Below are 17,629 nucleotides of genomic sequence, written 5' to 3'. Positions count from 1 at the left end.
TACTAGAAAAGTTTGATATGATAGATCTTTGGCGAAAGCTAAATGGAGACAGAAAGGAATATACTTTTTTCTCAGCAGTTCATGGAACCTATACAAAAATTGATCATATACTAGGGCATACAAACCTCAAAATCAAATGCAGAAAGGCAGAAATAGTAAATGCATCCTTTTCAGACCACAATGCAATCAAAATTACATTTAATAAAAAGCCAGGGGAAAATAGACCAAAAAATAATTGGAAACTAAATAATCTTATACTAAAGAATGATTGGGTAAAAAGCAAATCATAGACATAATTAATAACTTCACCCAAGAAAATGACAATAATGAGACATCATACCAAAATGTGTGGGATACAGCCAAAGCAGTAATAAGGGGAAGTTTTATATCTCTACAGGCCTACTTGCATAAAATAGAGAAAGAGAGGGCCAACGAATTGGGCTTACAACTCAAATTGCTAGAAAAGGAACAAATTAAAAACCCCCAGACAAACACAAAACTTGAAATTCAAAAAATAAAAGGTGAGATTAATAAAATTGAAAGTAAAAAAACTATTGAATTAATTTATAAAACTAAGAGTTGGTTTTATGAAAAAACCAACAAAATAGACAAACCCTTAGTAAACCTGATTAAAAAAAGGAAAGAGAAAAAGCAAATTGATAGTCTTGAAAATGAAAAGGGTGAACTCACCACTAATGAAGAGGAAATTAGAACAATAGTTAGGAGCTACTTTGCTCAACTTTATGCCGATAAATTCGATAACTTAAATGAAATGGAAGAATACCTTCAAAAATATAGCTTGCCCAGATTAACAGAGGAAGAAGTAAGTAGTCTAAATAGTCCCATCTCAGAAAAAGAAATAGACCAAGCTATCAACCAACTTCCTAAGAAAAAGTCCCCAGGACCAGATGGATTTACATGTGAATTCTACCAAACATTTAAAGAACAACTAACTCCAATGCTATGTAAACTATTTGAAAAAATAGGGATTGAAGGAGTCCTACCAAATTCCTTCTATGACACAGACATGGTACTGATAGTTAACCAGGTAAGACGAAAACAAGAAAGAAAATTATAGGCCAATTTCCCTAATGAATATTGAAGCAAAAATCTTAAGTAAAATATTAACAAAGAGATTACAGAAAATCATCCCCAGGATAATACACTACATCCAAGTAGAATTTATACTAGGAATGCAGGGTTGGTTCAATATTAGGAAAACTATTAGTATATTTGACCATATTAATAACCAAATTAGCAAAAAACCGTATGATCATCTCAATAGATGCAGAAAAACATTTGATAAAATCCAACACTAGAGAGTACAGAAATAAATGCATTCTTCCTTAAAATAGTCAGTAGTATCTATTCAAAACCATGAGTAAGCATCATATGTAATGGGGATAAACAGGAACTATTCCCAATAAGATCAGGAGTGAAACAAGGTTGCCCACTATCACCACTGCTATTCAATATTGTATTAGAAGTGCTAGCTTTGGCAATAAGAGATGAAAAAGAGATTAGAGGAATTAGAATAAGTGATGAAGAAACCAAATTATCACTCTTTGAAAATGATATGATGGTATACTTAGAGAATCTACTAAAAAGCTATTAGAAATAATCCACAACTTTAGCAAAGTTGCAGGATACAAAATAAATCTACATAAATCATCAGCATTTTTATACATCTCTAACAAAATCTAGAGTAAGAGATAAAAAGAGAAATTCCATTTAAAATAACTGTCAATAATATAAAATATTTCTAAATCTATCTGCCAAAGGAAAGTCAGGAACTATATGAGCAAAACTATAAAACACTTTCCATACAAAGTCAGATCTAAACAATTGGAAAATATTAAGTGTTCCTGGATAGACCAAGCAAATATAATTACTAAACTAATTTATTTACTTAGTATTATACCAATCAAACTCCCAAGAAACTATCTTACTGACTTAGAAAAAAATAACAACTAAATTCATATGGAAGAACAAAAGGTGAAAAATTTCAAGGGAGCTAATGGAAAAAAAAAATCAAACAAAGGTGGCCTAGTTATACCGGTTCTAAAACTATATTATAAGACAGCAGTCATCAACACCATTTGGTACTGGCCAAGAAATAGACTGGTTGATCAGTGGAATAGGTTAGATTCACAGGACAAAACAGTCAATAACTATAGCAATCTAGTGTTTAACAAACCCAAAGACCCCAGCTTTGGGGATAAGAATTCATTATTTCACAAAAACTGCTGGGAAAACTGGAAATTAGTATGGCAGAAACTAGGGATGGACCCACACTTAACACCATACACAAAGATAAGGTCAAAATGGGTCCATGATCTAGGGATAAAGAATGAGATTATAAATAAGTTAGAAGAACATAGGATAGTTTAACTCTCATATCTGTAGAGAAGGAAGGAATTTGTGACCAAAGAAGAAGTAGAGATAGAAAATTTCATTTATATTAAGTTAGAAAGTTTTTGTAAAAACAAAACTAATACAGACAAGATTAGAAGGGAAGCAATAAATTGGGAAAACATTTTTACATTTAAAGGTTTTGATAAAGGCCTCATTTCCAAAATATATAGAAAATTGACTCAAATTTACAAGAAATCAAACCATTCTCCAATTAGTAAACGGTCAAAGGATATGAATAGACAATTTTTAGATGAAGAAATTGAAACTATTTCTAGTCATATGAAAAGGTGCTTCAAATCATTATTGATCATAGAAATGCAAATTAAGACAACTCTGAGATACCACTACACACCTCTCAGATTGGCTAAGATGACAGGAAAAGATAATGACAAATGTTGGAGGGGATGTGGGAAAACTGAGACACTGATACATTGTTGGTGGAATTGTGAATGAATCCAACCATTCTGGAGAACAATTTGGTATGCTCAAAAAATTATCAAATTGTGCATACCCTTTGACCCAGCAGTGTTACTACTGGACTTATATCCCAAAAAGATCTTAAAGAAGGAAAAAGGTACCACATGTGCAAAAATGTTTGTGGCAGCTTTTTTTGTAATGGATAGAAACTGGAAATTGAATGACTGCCCATCAATTGGAGAATGGCTGAATAAATTATGGTATTTGAATGTTATGGAATATTATTGTTCTGTAAGAAATGACCAACAGGATGATTTCAGAGAGACCTGGAAAGACTTACATGAATTGATGCTAAGTGAAATGAGCAAAACCAGGAGATCATTATACGTGGCAACAAGATTATACAATAATCAACTCTGATGGATGTGGCTCTCTTCCACAATGAGATGATTCAAACTACTTCCAATTGTTTAATAAAGAAGAGAATCAGCTATACTCAGAGGGAGAACTATGGGAAATGAGTGTGGACCACAACATAGCATTTCCACTCTTTCTATTATTGTTTGCTTGCATTTTTTGTTTTCCTTCGCAAGTTTTTTTCCTTTATTTCTAGATCCAATTTTCCTTGTGCAGCATATGTGTGTGTATAAATATGTGTATGTGTGTGTATTGGATTTAACATATACTTTAACATATTTAACATGTATTAGACTACCTGCCATCTAGGGGAGAGGGTAAGGGGAAGGAGGGGAAAAGTTGGAACAAAAGGTTTTGCAAGGATCAATGCTGAAAAATTACCCATTTGTAAATAAAAAAGCAAAAAAATATATAAAGTAACAAAACCCAAGTATTCAAAAATTTAATTGTGACAATATTTTAAAAGTCGTGTATTAAGGAAATAACATTAGAATGAGAAACACACATTCAAAATAAAATTTAAGATTTAGTGGATGACAAGAGATTAACCAAACAAAAGATTATTCAAATTCATGAAATCTTGGCCTTTTCTGATTATTATTTTCTGATTCTATATACTAAGATTCTGGGATAGTTTGGGGGTAAACCTCAAGATTAACTGGATAAATGCAATTTAATATTAAATGTTCTGCCATTACTATACTTATTTACAAATTTTACTATACTTATTTTAAATATTTTAAATTCAATGGTACAATGTGAAATCACAGAATTCCTTGGATCCAGATTGAAACGAATTTCTCCAAATCCAATTTGTATAGTAAAATTGTCTTTTTGGGGGGTGAGGGAATAACTTCATTTCAATAGAATTATTTTTCTTTGTAAGCATGTATTTTAAGTATTTGAACATTTATTCTGAGAAGGCATACATAGGCTTGACCTAGTCAGCTAAAGTTACCAAAAGAAAAAAAAAAAAAAAAAAAAAGGCCTCCTATTCTAAAAAATTACAATGCCCAAATATATCAAAATCAACAACTTTTTCAGCATTTTTTTTTTCTTTAAACATGTGGGGGGGTTGATTATCTCTAAATAATCTCAGTAAGTAGACAAGATCTCTAGGGAAATCTTTGATAAACTTATCTTCATGTAAGCCAAGAAACTACAACAGGATAGGGATTAAAGCATAGAACAGCACTAAAAATTTTCAGACATTTTATAAACATTTAGCCTCTTTTCTTAGTGTCTAGCACTGTCAAAAATACAGTAGGTGCTTAATAAATATTTAAAATTTTTTTGAATTTTTCAAATATATCTATCAGGCTACAAATTCCTCTACTATGTAGAAAGAAAACATTCTCAATTGAAATTTATTATCATTAAATGTTTTCATTCATCTTCATAGTCTTCTTTTAGTCAGAATGAACCCTGATATCTCTTTCAGCTCTATATTAATTCCTATGTCACAATGTTTTCTTAAAAAATATAGCTAGATAGATATAATAGATAATTGTTCCCTTTGATGTAAAAGAGCTACAAGAGGAAGGAAAAGACATATTTGAGAAAATCTAGCTCATCTTTTTTACAGTCCAGTTTTCAAAGACTAAATGAAAAAGTTTTTATGAGCATACTTTTTAAAATGTATTGGCTGAATTGTTCTGTAAGAAATGACCAACAGGATGATTTCAGAAAGGCCTGGAGAGACTTACATGAACTGATGCTGAGTGAAATGAGCAAGACCAAGAGATCATTATATACTTCAACAACAATACTATATGATGATCAATTCTGATGGACATGGCCATCTTCAACAATGAGATGAACCAAATCAGTTCCAATAGAGCAGTAATGAACTGAATCAGTTACACCCAGCGAAAGAATTCTGGGAGATGATTACAAACCACTACATAGAATTCCCAATATCCCTATTTTTGTCTGCCTGCATTTTTTATTTCCTTCACAGGCTAATTGTACACTATTTCAAAGTCTGTTTCTTTTTGCACAGCAAAATAACTGGACATGTACACATATATTGCATTTAATTTATACTTTAACATTATGTAACATGTATTGGCTAACCTGCCATCTGGGGGAGGGTGGTAGAGGGAAGGAGAAAAATTGGAACAAAAGGCTTGGAAATTGTCAGTGCTATATATCTTGCATATATACCCATGCATATATCTTGTAAATAAAAAGCTACAATAAAAAATTTTAAAAAATAAAATGTACCTGAATTTTTTTCCATCAAATATGTTACTAAAGAAGTTAATTTTTCATTTTTATTTTAAAGAAAAATTGCATTTTCCTCTATATTCCATCATTAGTACAATGTCACATAAAACTAACAAGAAAGGGCAGAAGGTACTATAGCAAGTACTTACTTTTAGACTAATACCTTCTGAGTAAAATTCTGAAATTGCATATTGTTCTACTGTATCAACTTTTACCAAAAAGCAATATTAGTAAGAATTTATAAATTTATATAATTATATAAAATTTGTGATTTCTGTAAATTTACTGGGTATTTTTGAGTAAAGTATATAATTTCAAAACTTTTAAATTTAGTTTATTCAAAGAAGTTTGGGAAGATTGACATTGTATGCTATTTTCTTTCTTTTTTTTTGTAACTCATTTATATTTTTATTTTCAGACTTCAAGTTTGTGAGATTTTATCAGTGTTTAAGCTCCTTTCATTTAGCATATTATATCCTTTTAAAAAGTATAGTTTTTATGCTTAGAAGTTGTAAAGATTAAAAAACAAAACAAACAAAAACCAAACAATAAAATAAACAAAACACATAGTTGGCAGTGTTCTAGTGATGAGTCCATACAAACCAAGGAAGGCTGATACTTAGAGGAAAAGCAGTTTGTAGCCAGGTCTGGAGTTTATTAAGACTTGCTAAAGTTATATTCTTCTGGTAAAGGACTGAGAACTGTGGGTTATCTGCAGTTGTATGCTATTTTCAATAATTTATCTTCATGTCAAACATTATAGAAAATTAAAATGCAGTGCTTAAGTATATACTTGTAAGACAATTGTAAACCAAATAATTTTTCTTGGATAATCATAAGAAAATACTATCATTAGTTACACATTTGGCTTACATTTCCAAAGTCTTTAATAATGCAGTAACAGGAAATAGATCACAACATTTCTATAATCTAATTATATTTGCAGCCAAGGGATGTATGCAAATGTATAAAGCATTGTAACATTGAATTTTGACTTATTTTTCAGTTCAGAAAAGGAAGAAGGACTAACTATATAATGAACAAAATTTTAAAAGGTACGAACCTAAAGCATGCACTGCTCCTCTATGTTTGCTGGAACTCTTGCCTGTTTTAACCACATGGACAGCATTTTCTTTGAATTGTAGTTCACAAAATCTTTCCAGAAAATTTGTTATTTCTTCCTTAATGGAATCCAGGTAAGTTTCATTAATGAATTTTAGTACTGAAGAAGGAGCTAAAATTTCACTTAGTACATAAAAATCCTGTTTAATCATTTTGCATAATTTAAGTATGGAATTTTGATATCCATGTATCACTGTGTCTAAATTTGCTTCTCTGTTGTAAGATAAAAAACAATTCTCTAGCAGGTGAGTAACCAATTTATTCTGTAAGCTTTGGTACTTGGCTAAAACTTCTGATTCTGGATAAAGAAACAAAAGCTGTCGAATGCAGTGAGTTTTAAATGAAATAGTATGCGGTGAATTGTTTATTTTATTATTAATCTGTAATTTGCTCAGTAAGAAGCGTCGAAGATGCAATCTGATATCATCCCACAAAGACTTTATATCCATAGATGAATGATCTTCAACTGCATGTAGAGAAGTTCTAGATGTGAATAGGAAAGTTGTTCCACTTGGGGTACATGGGAATGAAACTCCACACTGACTAGAGATATCCAAAAGGAGATCCATGATCATTTCTTCTTGATTTTGTTCATTCTTCAATAAATCTTGCTAAAGAAAAAAAAATGTAGATGTGCTTAACCACAAAAAGATATCAGTTTCAAAGCAGGAAAAGCAAAATGTTTTGTATCATCAAATATTTTTCATGATGTTAAATGAGTTCTTTTTGCAAAAGTTGACCCTTTTAAAGGAATAAATTAATTCTGTAGGTCTATATATCATCTCAGCCATAAAGCAGAATCTATTCCAAACCTATTGTAAGACTTCTATTCTTATTAAGTATGTTTAAAGACCCATGATTTCATCAAGATTGAAACTACACATCCTTCTCTGACAGATAGTAATCTTTTTGTACTTCTGTGATAGTTTTCAAGAGTTCCCTTAGTAAAAAAAAAAAAAAAAAAAAAATCATCATTGTTTATCATAGTACACATAGGATCTCAGAACTGTCTATTATCAGACCAGGATTTGAAGCTTATATAGTAGTATAGCAGGATCTAATAGAGCTAGTGTAAGTCTGGACCAGCCTCAAAGGAGCTGTTGAGAACCTAGGGTAATTTCATCTCGGAATGGAACAACATGATTTGTAAGCTGAGAGAGGGGGGGTGGGGAGAAAGAGAGAGGAGAGGAGAGGGGAGGAGAGGGGAGGAGAGAAGAGGGCTGAGGAGAGGGGAGGAGAGGGGAGGAGAGGGGAAGAAAGGAGAGGGGAGGGGAGAGGAGAGGAGAGGGCTGAGGAGAGGAGAGGAGAGGAGAGGGGAGGGGAGAGGAGAGGAGAGGGCTGAGGAGAGGAGAGGGCTGAGGAGAGGAGGGGAGAGGAGAGGAGAGGGCTGAGGAGAGGAGAGGGCTGAGGAGAGGAGGGGAGAGGAGAGGAGAGGGGAGGGAAGGGGAGGGGAGGGGAGGGAAGGGGAGGAGAGGGAAGGGAAGGGGAGGGGAGGGGAGGGGAGAGAAAAAGGGGAGGGGAGGAGTCAACCTTAAGTTATTGAAAGCTATTTGGTCCCTCTACAAACCCCATACAGTTTCTAATGATCTGAAAAGGCAACAAATAAATGCTCAGTGATTTACTAAATATCTGGCACTTGAAGACCAATGAAGCTAAACAGGAGAGGCTCATAATTAGACTGATGTTGGTTGATGACCATAACAGCTTTTGAAGATCTTTTAAGTTATAAAGATATTTGTGATGTATATCATTATTAAATATTAAAATATATACATATATTCAATTTTAGGTATCAAATGCATTATAATTTTACTATAATGCCATTTTTTGGGGAGGGGGATTAACTCTAAGGAATACTCCATAAGTGAGACCATGTTCCAACAAGGTCTTTTTGGTACTATTAGTAATGAGATAAGGCCAATCTGTGGACTTAAATATCTGTTATAAAGTACCTGTGTTAAAAGTTAAGTTTTGAACAGTAGTATGTATGTATTGTTATACTGAACTTCCAGGAAGCAAGATACAATGCGCCTAACTTTTGGAGTCGAATTATCTGGTTTAAAATATCAGCTTGCCCCTTATTAGTTTTGCGACCTTAGACAAATCATCTAAATGCTCTGAAGGCCAAGGTCCCCATCTGCCAAATGGGGATAATGATACTTATATTGACTACCCCCAAGCTTGTTGTGAGAAGAAAATAAAATAATTCACATTAAGTGCTTTGTAACTATCTCTAAGTGTGCTACCATGATGGTCATATAAGCTCTGCCAGTAGTGTATGATCTCTAGATATTCTGCTAACATGACAAGAAAGGCAATCTGGCTTTTGAGCCTAGCTCAGTTAAGGGGAGCCCACAAGTAGAGTATAGACCAACAGTTATTTGCTTTGGTTTGATTTTAATCACGGCAGTTCCATCACTTGTTCCCTGTGTGATTTGAGGCAAATTACTACTTTCCTGTGGTCTTTAGTGTAAAATCCAAATGATGGATTCGGACAAGCTGACCCCTTTAGAAGCCACTTCTGCTTCTAAATCTATGAACTCTAACTCTCTACTAAAGTGTAGATTACAAACTGCATGACTGGAGGGAATATCCACCCTATGAAATGAAAAAGACTTCACATATTTAGTATTATGGTCAATTATAGCAAATAATTTGATCATGCAAAATGTACTAAGTTTCTGAGACTCCTGTTTACTACATTGGTTAATTATGAGTCTTTTAACGATCTATGATTAAAACAACCCAAATTCAATTTATACAATGACAACTTCATTTTTTTATTAGTAGCTATATAGTTAGTAAATAAGAAAGTTGATGAAAAAAAATAATGTTTGAACAGTATAATGAAAATTGGCAATCCTTGAGGTAAAATCTTCATCATAGGTCATGTAGGTCTAGATCATTTTTTTAAAACAATGCTGTACATAGCTTCCTCAAATTAAAATGATCAATTATATTAAAAAATTTTAGGATAAACATTATCAGCTTAATGAATATTATCAAAAATAAGGTCTTTGTCCTGTAGTGAATGCAGAATGACTTATGTGTGACAGATTCTAAGATAATTAAAAGTTCTTGCTCTTAATTAAATAGCAAAGAATTATTAAATCAATATTAATGAAATTCAATACACTTGGCTCTTAATAGAAATTAAAGAAATAACAATATTCATTTCTATTTTCAAGGCTCCACCTTTACAAAAATAGATAAAAGAATTTTCTCAAATGAATAATGCCTCAGGGCACAATGCCTTTCTTGCTCCTCCATTTATTATTTTAAATATTATATACATCTGTAATAATAAAAAATCCCCCAAATATTTTGTTTGATTCTGTTAGCGATGACTTTATATAGCTTATTCCACAAAAGTTTCATGTTTAGACAGAAACAGCAGATTTAAAAAATGAAATAAAATCCAAATCTGTTTTACCTAATAAACTAACAGTAATAATCAAATATGGAACTTTTCAACCTACATGAATCTTTTCTGGAATTAATGATATCAAACTGATCACTTTTAGATAGATAATCTATCCCTTATAAAGTCTTCTCCCCCATTCTCCAGGAATCTCATTATTGGGAAAACCTCATCATCCTATGAGATATCATCAGTCTTAAAAATCCATCTCACTACCATACTCTTGTCCGATTGGAGAGGAGCCATGAACCAAAACTTCCATTTATGGAGGGAGCTCAGTATAGACTCAGTGTAGGCTCATTTTTCACCTGGATGTATACCTGGGCCTTCTGGGACTTTCCCACCATGTCAGCCTCACCCTCAGCCCCATTTCGATAGCTTTCTATTGGCTGTTTTTCAGCTTCTTTCTATGTATTGTCTCCCCCAGTAGAGCGTAACCTCCTTGAGGGCAGGGCTTATCTTTTTTTTTTTTTTTTTTTTCATAGTTGTTTCCCCAGCACTTAGCAAAGTACCTGGCACATAATGTTTAATGAATGTGTACTGACTATTGATTATGTTCTCATTTCTTTTCAATGCATACATGATCTCAGAGACAGAGGAAGTGGGTGTTCCTTCCATTAGTGTTGATGGTAATCCCTAAATTGTCTAAAAGATTGATGGTAAATTATATTTCTTTTTGTTCAACTATAGCCAGTCTAATAATACTTATCAGACACTTTTACAAAACATCTGCCTACAATAAGAGGTGCCCTAATTTGCAATGGTGGCTCAAAAAAATAAGCAAATCTAGAGAAAATAATCTAAGCATTCTGACAAAAAATTGAAAATAACTTGTAGAACTTTAGGCAAACTTGGGAAATGTGATGTATCTTTGTAATTCTAGATCATACTATATTCTAACTTTTACATATGTTTAATTTCCTTACATCTAACTTCTTAATAAGAGGAAGTTTGAATCTAGAAGACTGTTTTAAATTTCCCTTTTGATATTTACTAGGCATATGTTGATGGGCAGATAGATTACTTAACCTTTATATGACTCAGATAACTCCTTAAGATTTAGTAACTAAGTTATAAATGGGTTGTAGATGGGATGTGTATTTGCCTTGGGAACAGGAATTCTCCACACTAATGAAATTCACCTTTCATATATTCCTGTATATGTATATAAGTTAAATTATGACATAAACACAAAGGAAAACAAAAATCAATAATTTTATGCAACACTAATTTTACTAATTTTGAAGATTAAGTAGAGATACTGTTATGGAATAACAACTTAACATGAGAATCTCAATATGATAGTAATTTACTCTAGATAATGGTTTCTAAACCCAAAGTTTAGAACTTGTTTTTAAAAAATATTTTGATATTATTTCCCTTGTTAGCTGTGCATTTTATTTTTATGCATTATTCTGAAGGGTCCATAGATTCACCAGACTGTCAATGGGATTCATGACACACACAAAAATTGAAAATCTCTATTCTAGACTGACTTCAAGAAAATGTGTTTCATGTTAGTAGGAAGAGTGACAACATATATCATAATGGAAATGGTAGTCTTTGAATCAAAATATCCAAAAAATGGGCAAAATATGGTTATTTTTTTTTAAAAGTATCTAAAACAAACCAAAAAATCCATCACAAATGTGCCTCTATATATCTAAAAAGTTTTGTGTGCCTGAGGCTTCTACATGTAAAATGTGCATCTTTATTCCTAAATTATATATATAAAATTCTATTAAGTTGAGCAGGGTAGGGGAGATATCTAGCTTATACTCATATGTATGTTAAAAAGGGAAAGGATTTATTTTTGTTTAAATTATGTCAAATGCATTTCAGTAAAACCATTAACCACACATAAATAAGGCATTTACAATAATAAATTCAATTTTTGTTAATGTAAAAAATACTTTCCCCCCTTTTAATATCTTTTTTTTTCTTTTTCTTTTTCCTTCCTTTTTTTTATTTTTTATTACCAAGGTTTTGAGGAATTTGATCAAATCTCCATGAGAACAGGAAGATGGTTTGAGTGAGCTGGAACTGTGGTTATTTAACCATTCGAGGCAGTCACTTGTGGTTTGTAGTGGAACATCAGAACCACACCTTTTGTTAACTTCTGACTGGATATCTTTTAGACACTGTTGCAAGCTGAAAAGAAAACAGGCCCCCCAAATTGATTATTTTCTCCAAAAAATATGTGATATAAAAATACAGTTTTAAAGCCATAAATTACTAATAGTCAAAATAGTTTTGATTTATAATCTGAATTTAAACCAAAGTATATTCAAATTTTCCTTAAAGAATGGAATGTTAATGAATAAAAAAAAAAAGAAAGAAAATTTAGGGCACCCAATATAGAGTTGTTTTTTCACTTCCAGATTCTAGGGGAAAAGATCATGATCATGTGGGAGAAAGAGAGAAAAACTAAAATTCACAAGGAATTGTGAAGATAATTTGGAAAGTTTTTGGAGTAAGAGTAAGGGTAGAGATTCAACTGGAGAGGGGGAACTTAAAAGAACCAGAAGAGAATTTGAAGGAAGACTGTATCTGATGGAGGTAACAGAGGACTCAAGGAAGGGAGGGGATGAAAAGAGTAAAAAAGCTCAAGGAGACAAAGGTAGCTACAAATTGAAGTAGTTAAGACAATAGTAAAATGGGATAATGAATAAAGGAGGTAAAGCAGAATTAAATTTAGTTGCCAAGGTGCTAATAAGTTAAAAATTGAAAACAAAAAGAACATTATTTGTATAGTATTTGCAATGTTTTCATTTCTGACATAGAAAATTTATTCTTGAAGTACAAGGTAGCAAACTCCCAAATAAAAAGATAAAATGAATGTTATTGGTTGATCTGATAACACTGGCATCTTTTCAGAGAATATATCTTAGACATAACTAAATCTCCGAAAACAAAATCAAAAACATCTGACTATAGCTCACTCATGTGACACTATGAAAAGAAACTTAGAAATCATTGCTAAATAGTACCAAAAATTGGCCAAAAAACTGAAGAAGCCTAGAGAAACATGCAATATTGTCATTACTTCTTTCCAAAGAGAATTTTAAATATGAAAAATGATTAAGTACTCTAAAAGATAGGATTTGAATTTCTTGGAACAGGACTTAAAATATAGGTAGGAAAAATTGGTAGGAGTCAAAGGAAAAATATTGCAAGCAACAAGAAACATTTCAAGTACTGATGGCTTAGAATCGCACAAGATTTAGTAAGCATCACTCTAAAGGAGTGGCAAGCTTAAAATATAGTATTCCAGAAGGTTTACTACCAAAAATAACTTACCCAGAAAATTTTAATAGAATCCTACAAGGGAAAAACTGGGTCTTTACTGAAATAGAAAACTACCATACATTTATAGTGAAGAGACAGGAAATAAGTAGAAACTGAAATACAAACATAAGAGTCAAGAGAAGCCTAAAAACATAAATACAGGTGATCAATCATTATGAACAAAATAAGGATAAACTGTTTACATTATAATAGGGAAATATAATACATGTCTCCTCAGAACTGTACTATCATCAAGGGTCAGGGAAGGAATCTAATAAAATAGATGGCCAGCAAGTGATTTTGTAATGTTTTGATCACATTAAAAGAATAGAAAGGGAGGGATATATTGGGAAGAAGACAGAAAACAGGTCAAGAGTTACCTCATAAAATAGTTAAACAAATAGAACACTGTACAAACAGGCAGGAAGAGCAGGGCAAGGGAGGATGACACGTGAACATCACTCTCATCTCAAATGGTCACAGGAGGAAAGAATAAACACACATAAAGAAATGCATTTCACTCAACAGAGAAACCAGGGGAAAAAAGGAAAAAACAGGGGAAAAACAGTGGGGAAAAAATCTTCTGATTGAACCTGCAGGTTGAGGAGATAATTGGATTTTAGGGTATTATGGTACTTTAGTGATCTATTTCAGGAGTTTTTAACTTAGGTTTACAAAATTTTAAAAATATATATCTTTTGATAACTATTTCAATGTGATAATTTTATGAAATTTTGTGTATTTTATGCTTTCAAAAATATTATTCTGAAAAGTGTAGGCTTTACCAAAATGACAAAGGCTGTATAACATACAAAAATGTTTAAGTTTCTGATCTAGTTCAGCCCTTCATTTTACAGAAAAGAGGAATCTGTGAGAGGTCCAGAAAAGATTAAATCACTCATCCCAAGGCACAAAGGTGACAGCATGGAGATTTGAATACAATTCCCTTTGATTCCAGAAAGGATTCCAATCTCCTTTCCACTATTGTACGATAGATGATTTTTAGCATCCCTTCTACCTCTTAAAATTTTATGATTATGTGATATTTAATGTTTGATTTTTATTCTATTTGATGATTTTAATTTTTATTTTTAATGATTTTTTAATCCGCAAAAATCTTTTTCCTTTCCAGACCCCTCTTTTTGAGTTATTTAGCTATTTTTTTAATAAAGAGATTTTTAAAATATAAAATTATGCAGATATTCATGTATACAAATAAGAAAGTTTTGATAGTCCTGATATACTCAACATTGACTAAACCATATTTGTAGAGAGCAGGATAAATAGGATAGTTGAAGTGCCCTGAATCCATGGTGCATGAGAAACACTTAAAGGTTTAGGAATGTGAGAAAACCTGAGGATATATTTTTAAGTATTGAAGGGCTCTTTAGTAGAAAAGGATTTAGACTTATTTAGCATGACCTCTGAGGTCAGACCCAGGAGTAAAAGATAGAAATTACTAATAGGTGAATTTAGACTTCATGTAAGAAACTGTATCTCCACAATTAAAGCTATCCAAAAGTGGAATGATCTGACTCAGGAAGCAGTGATTTTCTCTTCAATGGAATTCTTCAAGCAAATTGAAAGATTATTTTTCATATATGTTATAGAAAGAAATCTCTTTTAGATAAGATATATATAACCATGGACTTCCCTCATACCACTAAATCCCATGATCCTGACACCTATTTATTAAGTATTTAGTAAATCCCTCTTGTGTGCAATGATCTGTGTTAGATACAGGGTCACTGTTCACAAGAAATTTACATTCTAATGAAGAAAACCCTCAGTACACAGCTAAGTATATGTAAATTATATATTAAAAAGATATGAAATATTTTTGTGCCATTAAAGATGGATTATTTAAATTCCAGGAAGACTCTAAGAAATTAATAAATCTTTTTAAAAATGAATTTGTAAAATTAAATACATAGAATGAAGTTTTTGCCATCTTAATCTTTATTTTAAATTTAATTTTGGTATGGACCTATGATTTTATTGTCATAAAGAACTCATAGTATTGGGTTTTCCTATATTGAGAAATCTGGAAGCTGATTTTTAACTCCCAGCTTTTGAGTATCCCCGGAGCACTGATATTTCCAGTAGCTTGCTCATGATTCCACACTATGCCAAAGGCAAAACTTGAACTCTGGTCCTCCTGCTCTAAGACTGTCATTCAATCCATCATACCATATTGCCTTTTATTGTGCTCTTTTTAACTATATCATGAGAAACACTTGAGAAAACCAGCTGTAGCTGGTCTAAAAATATGCCACATAAAGGTGAAGGAAGCGACTTCTGGGCTAACTTTTGTGCATGAACGGGTTCAAAATGAAGTATAATGAAACAAATACTCTTTGAATATCAAAGGGACTTTTCAGGAAAAAAAAAAAAAAGACTTCATAGAAAAACAACCCTTCTTGTGCTCAGTCTCTCAAAGAGATGGTATAGCTTTATCCACAAATACCAGTTCTAAGCATAACAAAAGATCTGCATATATTTTCTTAGCTTATGTAAACTGTTCTCTGAGCTGTGAAATATGATATCCCTATGCATCTATTTTGGCTCTTGGGATACTTTATCAAAGGCTTTTATAGCAGCATCCCCATGTATCTCATTCAGTGAAACCTAACAGATGATACTATTGTGAACTGCAGAGGCTCAAAGGTTAGTATATCTAAATCTACTTCAATTAGTAATCAGCTTTTAGGTTAATCTCAGACATCTGGGTCTGGACGCAGGCCAATGACTACAACCCATAAATAAGGTAAAGCCTTTGGAGAACAACATATTTTAGTAATTTGCCCCAACACTGATAAAAGGATTAAGCAGGTGAATTTCAGTGGCCCTCCCTCACTGGTACAAACTGAACAAATTTTGATGTCCTTATCATAATAAAACAAATATGTCAGAATTTCTGCCACCACCCCCAATTCCAACCAGGAAATGTTGACTCTGGCCAATACCTTGATAGATTATGTTCGATATTAGAATTAAATGAGACATTTGTAAAGTAATTTGTAAACCTCTTTTAACAAAAGGAGGTTTAGTTAGCTATAACAGAGAAAGGAAATTTATCAAGGACACCACATTGATTCATCCAAGCTGCTTTTGCTGTTAATCATATTGTTGGAAAGCTGGGAAACAATTTTTACAGGGAGTGTTTCCGATAAGAGCTCATTTCTAAAATATAGAGAGAGAACTGAGTCAAATGTATAAGAAGACAAGTCCTTTCCCAACTGATGAATGCTCAAGGGATATAAACAATTTTTAAATGAAGAAATGTAAGCGATCTAATGGCAAAAAGGTTCTTAATCAGTACTAATTAGGGAAATGCAAATTAAAAGAATCTGAGATAGCATTTCATACCTATCAGATTAGCTAAGATGATAGAAAAATATAATGATAAATGTAGGAGGTGATATGGGAAAACTGGAACACTAACTCATTGTTGGTGGACTTGTGAACTGATACAGCTGATCTAGAGAGCAATTTGGAACTATGCTCAAAGGACAATTCGATTGTGCATACCCTTTGATCCTGTAATACCACCACTAGATCTATATCCCAAAGAAGTCATAAAAGAGGAAAAGTATCCACATGTGCAAAAATGTTTATAGCAGCTCTTTTTATGGATATCCAATGAGGTAGTAAACCACTGTCTAGAGGCAGCCTATTCCACTTTTCCCCCTAGCTTAACTGCTAGGAAATTTGTATTTTTTTTTCTTAGTGCAAGTGCAAATTTGTTTCTTGAAACTTATACTTAAACCTCCTTTGGGCCACAGCAAAATCAATCTACTTCTTGTCTTTCTCTTGTTGCCACCCACCAAATCTTTTCTTCTTCAAGTCAAATATCTTCCCTTTCTTTATGCCATTTCTCATTTGGGTTAGACTATAAATCTTATAATTTAAAAAGTGCTTTAATAATTAAATAGTATGTTCAGCATTAGAATTCAAATGGTGCTACAAAAATTATACTTGGAAAGAATAGTTGCCTTTTTTCTTAAATAAACTAAGTCTATCTCTAATTTGTACATTTTTTTCCAAATAGCATGCTATACTTGCACTATACACATAAAAATTTCAGTATGTCATCATAAATAATGAAATATTATATTCCAAATTAATTAAAGAAGGCATGAATATAACTCCATGTCATCAATCACTTCTAAGAATGATAAATTTAAATCATTCTTTTAACCAATTGAGACAGGTATTAAGATAGGTAGAAAAATCTACCTATTTTATTTTTTATTTGTTTTTAATTTTTATTTAATTTTGATTTATGGAATAAAATCACTGTTATCAGTTGTCTGATAT

General features: G+C 32.1%; 1 protein-coding gene across 9 annotated transcripts in view; it reads right to left on the bottom strand.

Annotated features, from left to right (window-relative positions):
• KIAA0825 (KIAA0825 ortholog) overlaps window positions 1–17,629 on the bottom strand; it is a 541,416-nt gene that overhangs the window by 445,877 nt on the left and 77,910 nt on the right. For all 9 annotated transcript variants that reach the window (XR_012484705.1, XM_074282080.1, XM_074282081.1 and 6 more), the window contains 2 exons: window positions 12,001–12,172; window positions 6,542–7,211 (listed from right to left, as the gene is read on the bottom strand). Coding sequence is in view for 8 of the 9 variants with exons in the window: in XM_074282080.1 (XP_074138181.1) it covers window positions 6,542–7,211; window positions 12,001–12,172 (842 nt within the window). In the remaining variant the exon portion in view is untranslated. The remainder of the gene's footprint in view (window positions 1–6,541; window positions 7,212–12,000; window positions 12,173–17,629) is intronic.

The sequence above is a fragment of the Sminthopsis crassicaudata genome, chromosome 1 (genome assembly GCF_048593235.1).
Source record: "Sminthopsis crassicaudata isolate SCR6 chromosome 1, ASM4859323v1, whole genome shotgun sequence".
In the NCBI taxonomy this organism is placed as follows: domain Eukaryota; kingdom Metazoa; phylum Chordata; class Mammalia; order Dasyuromorphia; family Dasyuridae; genus Sminthopsis; species Sminthopsis crassicaudata.
The sequence above is the reverse complement of the archived record's forward strand: the minus strand, read 5'-3'. Positions and strand labels throughout refer to the sequence as shown.